This window comes from Grampus griseus (genome assembly GCF_964374135.1).
Source record: "Grampus griseus genome assembly, chromosome: 9".
NCBI lineage: Eukaryota > Metazoa > Chordata > Mammalia > Artiodactyla > Delphinidae > Grampus > Grampus griseus.
This window is the reverse complement of record NC_139003.1, coordinates 40,649,739-40,656,310: the sequence shown is the minus strand read 5'-3', so window position 1 is coordinate 40,656,310 and position 6,572 is coordinate 40,649,739. Positions and strand designations below refer to the sequence as shown.

Below are 6,572 nucleotides of genomic sequence, written 5' to 3'. Positions count from 1 at the left end.
TAGAAGGATCATTCTTTACTGATATGCAGAGCCTATGGTGACACAGCAATGGTCAGGAGTCCCCTAGGCCAGTGCTTTTCAAACTTTAATATGCACGTGCATCACCTGATTCTGCAGGGCTGGGGTGAGGTTTAAGATTCTGCATTTCTGACAAGCTCACAGGTGATGCTGACGCCTGAGCAGCAAGAACCTAAATTACCAAATCAAAACACCAGCCCCACAACTCATCACAATTAATTTTATTCCACAGCATGTTTAGGGGAATGTTATTCTCAGGAAGAGGTTTAGGATTCAAATAATTAAAAAAAAAAAAAACCTTGGAAAGTACACACCTTTATGTATCTTTTCTTTTCATTAAATATATATCTGTTTGGCAAAAAATGTTAGACTCTTTTGTACAAAAACAAAGCAAAGAAAAAAAATAACCAAAAAAACATAACCCACTCCCCCCCCCCCCAAACCAATAACCCTGAACCCTTGCAAACTGTCAATACCTGTAATAAGTACAATGATGTAAACTTGGATACTTGACCATCCTGTGGAAACCTGTGCTCAGCAGAACCACCAGGAGAAGGACCACCAAACCCTTCGATAAGCAACTGCCTCTCATCGGGGCTTTTAGATTTAGTACATTAGAGATGGAGCACGGGGACTGGTTTCACCATTTGTGCTTTCAGCTAAGGCGCTGGAAGGGTGTGTGGCAACGAAGAGGGCAGGTCTGGGCTGGGGCGGGGAGAGGAAAGCCAAGACTAGCTGGGAGGCAGGAAGGGTGGTCACAGTCACAGGGCAGACGTGAAGTGGCCATGGGACCCACGGACTGTGTCTGGAGACCCAGCCCTGGGAAGAACTAGGAAGAAGCTTCTGCTGTTGCTCTTGGGACCAGAGAGGGACAGGGCAGGCAAAGGCCGGGACACGGGAGGGAGGGGGCTTGGAAGCAGATTTCAGTGCACATGGAGCTGGCGGTGTGAGCGGACTCTAGAGAGCAGGGGGACGAGGAGTTTGGTCTTCTCAAGTAGCTAGACTGCTTCTTCCAGACACAGGCCTCGGGCACAGCCCTGGGTCTGGCTGTAGGTTTGGGGGCGGTCTGGTGCTGCTGGCTTTCAGCCTCCAGGAGGGGAGGGCTTGCCTGCTGGGATGAAGATGGAAGGGCCCTCTGGCTCCCTTACTGGCGGTGGGTTTTGCTTTTCTCCCACCTTAGGCTGCAGCAACGGGAGGTGACCTAAAGATTCGGAGTCTAGAAACGGAATCAGGGCGGTGAGCAGGATGCCAGGGAGGGGCAGGAAGACGCCGGGGCTAGAGGCGTTGGGGCCAAAGGAAATGTGGACCACAGCTTTCCTCTACCACAGCGGATTCCAAGGCATGGGAGCGTTTTCATTCTTCTCTCCTGTTAGCTAGCTCTTCCAGTTTTGGAGGGGGAGCTTCTGGGGCCCGGGCGCTTCAGTTACAGTCATAGACAAAGTCATAGTTGCTGGGCTCCTTGGGGATGGGTGGAGGTGCGTCGGGGATCTGAATGTTTTCCAGGTCCAGGAGGCGGAGCTTGATTTCCATGCTGAGCAGCGTGTCCAAGTCATTCCTCGTCAGGTCACTCATCATATCTTTCCCCAGCAGCGCATTCAGCCCATCTGTCCAGATACAGTACTGGTGGGAAGGGAGGTGACAATGAGAACTACTGATGACCATAACAAGAGGAGAAACAATAGCTAGCACTTACTGATCACTCAGGATGGTCTAGGCTCTGTGCTAAGTGCTTTGCCTACATTATCATTTAACATGCACAGCATCTCTATAAAGCTGACATGTCTGGTAGCATCTCTGTTTTACAGATGAGGGAACTGAGGTGGTGAGAAATTAAGTCATTTGGTAGTACGTGGAGTGGGTGGGATTTGAACTTACACAATCTGCTTCCAGTGCCTGCACTCTTCTGTGCCCATGATGCCTCCCTGTGGCGCAGCAGGAGGGTTTGGGTTTTCGTGCCTGTGCAACATAATATCTCTAACATCCCACCAGTGAGTCAATGAGTTTAAGGTATTGGTAGAATATATCCCAACACTCCTGGACTCAACATCAGGTAAAGCTTGCTTCTTTCCTCACTCCAAGTATGGTTCCCAGTCTAATAGCTAATCTCTGCCTATCCTGTCTGATTCCCAGCACTCACGATGACAGCCCAATGGTAGTCACACCTTTGCATTTCTTAGCAAAAGGTCTAGGAAATATCTGAGTGCTGCCCAATGTCTGGTGGGCAAAGTGGCTAAAATTGTTAGGTGATCTTAACGGAAGGTGGCTTGGCTGCCGGTCTAGGGACCCCTTCTGCCTGGGTCTCCAGGTTCCAAGGTTTTTCTCCTCCAGGTCTCTGGAGCCTGGTCCCTGGGCACATCCCCTGTTTTGGAAAGCACTCCATAGTACCCAACCAAGAGTTTGGTTCTTCCCCTCTCATTAAAATTAATCGTGTCCTTTGCCTCTCCAGTAGACTAGGAACTGTGCTCCGTTTATCTGAGGACCTGCCTTGCTTTTGTCAGTTTCCCTCCAGAGGCTGAAACCCTGCCCTGTCCTGGTATTAGAGCCATGATACCTGGTGGAAGAACTAGCCCCTGCTGCCCGCATCTCAGAAACATGCCTGCATTCTGGATGCTCTGTTTGCTCACCTTTTAGGCTGTCCTAGTCCTATGTAGGACCTCTTTGAGAGCAATTTCTCTGCTTTTCCTGTGGGACTGGTCTTCCTTCTCGAACATGCTCTAGATTCCCCCCTCTCTTGCCCTCACTGGGTCAAGCTGCAATTCCAGACCCTGCTTAGCTTGTCCTTTGCACTGTGGTTACCTGGGCTATGTTCCAAAATACGATAGCAGATCTCAACGTAGAAGTACTACGAGACGGCAAGCACTACACAAACCTTAAGTCATAGTGAGGTGATAGACATCTACCACGACGCACATTCGAGGCACCGCTTTTTAAGCCAAGGAGGTGTACCACGGGTGTATTACGAGGCCCGTGTCTGAGTAGCGTGGCCCTGAACTGTAGGGCTTTGGTTCTGCCTTGGCTACGGGATCTCAGCCAAAGCATTTAACCTATCTAAACATCAGTTGAGTGCTAAAGGATTTCTGGAAGTATTAGTGTCCTCATGAATACCTTAGATAGATTCCAAACACATCGAAACATTCGTTTCCTCATAAATAACGTTAATAAAAATAGATACCCAGGTCTTACCCTGCAGATCCTGATCTTATGGATCTTGGGTCAGGAAATTTTATTTGGAAAAGCTTCTAGCTAATTCTGATGTACCTCCAGATATGGGCACCACTGAACCCCATGCTCTTTAAGGCCCCCTTCAGCTCCGGCACTGTTTCACTGTAAATCCCTACGTGGGGGGATTACCGCTTTCTGTACACAGCTTTCCCAGTCCTGGCTAGCTTCCTAGTACAGATTAATTTAACCCACAGGAACACTTCTGTGGTGCTTTTCTTTCGAGAAGCAGCAAGTACAGAAAATTTTATTAAAAAATATATCAACCAATAAATAAGAACTCTGTAGTACTGAATCTGAGTTGGAAGTATCAATACGAACTTACAGTGTATTTTATCTTTAAAAAAACACAACTCCAAGCTCTGTCTACAAAAAAACCTGAAAATAATGACCAACGCCGTAGTGACAGGCACACCTAATGTCCAGATTCTGGTTGCTAAATACCAAAAGGAGCCAAAGCTCCACAGGGAAAAGGCAGGACATGTACGAGATGAACTGGAATATCTTGTCATGCCAGAACGCCTGAAAGCTGCCAAAGACATCTGTCCATAGAACTGAGAAGCTAACCAGAAGGTGCTCCTTCTTTCTCTAGATAATTTGGACACTGATAATGACAATAACTGCAACCTATTGATATACAAATACGTTAAATCCATAACTTCATAATGATACCCAAACACCAAAAATCCTTCACTGGCCTCCTTTGAAGATGCTCATGATTTTGAAAACTGGTCAAGAGAATCAAGCATTATCCTGCCTATCATATGTACACTGTTTAACCTCAGGGTAACCAAAGAGTTGATGAGGCCAGTTTGTCTTTATGTAACTACAATAGAATTGGAATATCAACCTTTTCCAAAGTCTAATAGATCCAAGGATCTAGGCGATAATCATCAACGGCTGCAAACATTTCCAAAAGAGAGACAACCAGACATCATGGAAGAATACAACACTACTGCTGCTTAAAGTAGAGCCTGAGTTTGATGAATCGTCTAACTATCGCTTAATAGGAAATACAGGATGCAGATAAACACGTGAAATGATAGAGCAGGTTATGGTAGGCAGAATAGTACCCTCCTTTGAAATAAGACCATGTCCTAATCCCTGGAACCCGTGAGTATGTTAGGTTACATGGTGAAGGGAATTAAGACTGCTAACCATCTGATCTTAAAACAGGGATTTTTATCTGGGATTATCTAGGTGGGCCCAATGTAATCACAAAGGTCCTTACAAGTGGAAGAGGGAAACAGAACAGGAGTGAGAGAGAGGGAGATTTGAGTATGGAAGAAGCGGTCAGAATGATGCGGTGTGAGTACTTAACCCGCCGTTACTGAGACGGATGGAGGTGAGGAAGGGGTAAGGAAATGGATTATCCCCTAGTCCAGAAAGGAGTTCAGCTCTGTCGATACCTTGAGTTTAGCCCAGAAAGACCTGCATCCGACTTCTGATCTCCAGAATTGTAAGATAATACATTTATGTTGCTTTAAGCCACTAAATTTGTGGTAATTTGTTACAGCAGCCAAGGAAACTAATACACAGAATTAAAATCAGCAAAATCTAGACTATTGACTATGCTACCAAACAGATGAGCTGGTTTTTTCAATGAATAAATTGCAAGGAAAAAAAACACATGCACATGTTCATGAGAGAAGGAGAGAGGAACCTATAGATTCAAGGAAACTGAAGAAACACGTGAACCAATTGTTATGTATGGATCTTATTTGGATTCTGATCTGAACAAAGTATAAAAGAAAAAAAGAAAACCAGAAATGAGACAGTTGGAGAAATCTGAAAACTGACTGCAAATCGTGGTATTAAAACGTTACAAAATTGGGTGTGATCATGGTATGATAGTTACGTTTCCAAGTGGACTCTTTATTACTTAGAGATGCACATGGGAATATTTACAAATAAAATGATATGATATCTGGATGAGCTTCGAAAATAATCTGGGGTGTTGTGGCAGCTGGGTGTGAGTGAGGGTATAGGTGAAACCTAATTGGCCATGAGCTGATTGCTGAAGCTGGGGATGGGCACTGACAGGAAGTCATGGGTCCAGGTCCTGCTTTCCTCCTTCCAAGCTACACAGTGCAGGGGCCAAAGAGAAAGTGTTTCTGGAACAAGACCCCCATGGTTTAAATCCAAGCTCTATCACTTACTGCTTGTTTCGCCTTGGACAAGTTTCTTAACCTCTCTGTGCCTCATTTCCCTTTTTTATAAAATGGGAATAACGTTAGAGGATTAAGAGAGGTGAAGCACATAAAGCATTGAATGGTCCCTGGTGCAGAGTATTCCGGTTATAATGACTATTATCAGTACTATTGTCGAGTTATTCAATTTTGGGAGGCCTCTCTCTCCCCCTCTGATAAACAAGGATATCTGTGACAGAGCTTTCCATTTTATGGAGCGATTATGCAAATAAAATGAGGTAATAGATACGGAAGTGGTCTGAAAAATACTTTTAATTTACACAAGTGTATGGCATTTTTCTCCTCACTACATCGGTAAAAAATGGCAGATATGAATAAAAATGTGGCAGTCCCAGAACATTTATCCTTATCTGGAATTAATGTATACTGGGAAAAACAGCGTTGTATAGATTTAAATAGCATCTGCAGCTCTACCATTTGAAGTAGTTTCCTATACATCCGTATATATCTTGAATACGGTGGCCTGTGTACAACCACAATTTTATTTAAAAAGAGAAATGGTAGGACACAGTGTGTATTTTCAGGAAGATGAAGACAAAGTCATCCCCTTCTGTGAACGAAATGTCAAGTAACACAGAATTATATTTAAGTGCCGCTCTAAATGCAGGATTTGCATATAATCTTTCTTCTCTCTTTGGGATGTACAATTTTATTCAAAAGCTTCAAACCAGTGAAAACCAAATACAGAATAACTTCTAAATGAGCTAAGTCTCCCAGGGGAAATGGGGAACAAAATTCAAATTCTATTAAAATGTTCCTTCCTTTCTAAAAGCTTTCTATGTAACCACATGCACAACAAAAATTTGAATGGTATCATCTAAAAATAAGAGTTTCAAGCATGATGTTGGGTTCTAGTTTACAAGAGAAAAAGTTAAATCAACCAGAGCTGCTACTTCATCTTACAAATGCATTTTCCTGGATTTATGCTAAATATGTTAAATATAGCTGACAGCATGATTCAAGAAGAGAAACAAATTATACATATAACAAGATGTCAAAAGGAATAAAAGCATCTCAAAAATAAAATTCCAACAGCAGAGACAGCCCTAAACCTCTTAAAATAACTTACAGAAACATGGTAAAAAACCTACTTCATCAAATGTTTTAAAGAATAGAAATAAGTTT

At 43.7% G+C, this 6,572-nt stretch overlaps 1 protein-coding gene across 1 annotated transcript in view; it reads right to left on the bottom strand.

Annotated features, from left to right (window-relative positions):
- Positions 1-225: 225 nt before the first annotated feature.
- ELMO1 (engulfment and cell motility 1) overlaps positions 226-6,572 on the bottom strand; it is a 541,972-nt gene continuing 535,625 nt past the window's right edge. Inside the window, exon 22 of the mRNA XM_082662078.1 lies at positions 226-1,638. Coding sequence (XP_082518204.1) covers positions 1,438-1,638 — 201 coding nt within the window. The 3' untranslated portion in view covers positions 226-1,437. The remainder of the gene's footprint in view (positions 1,639-6,572) is intronic.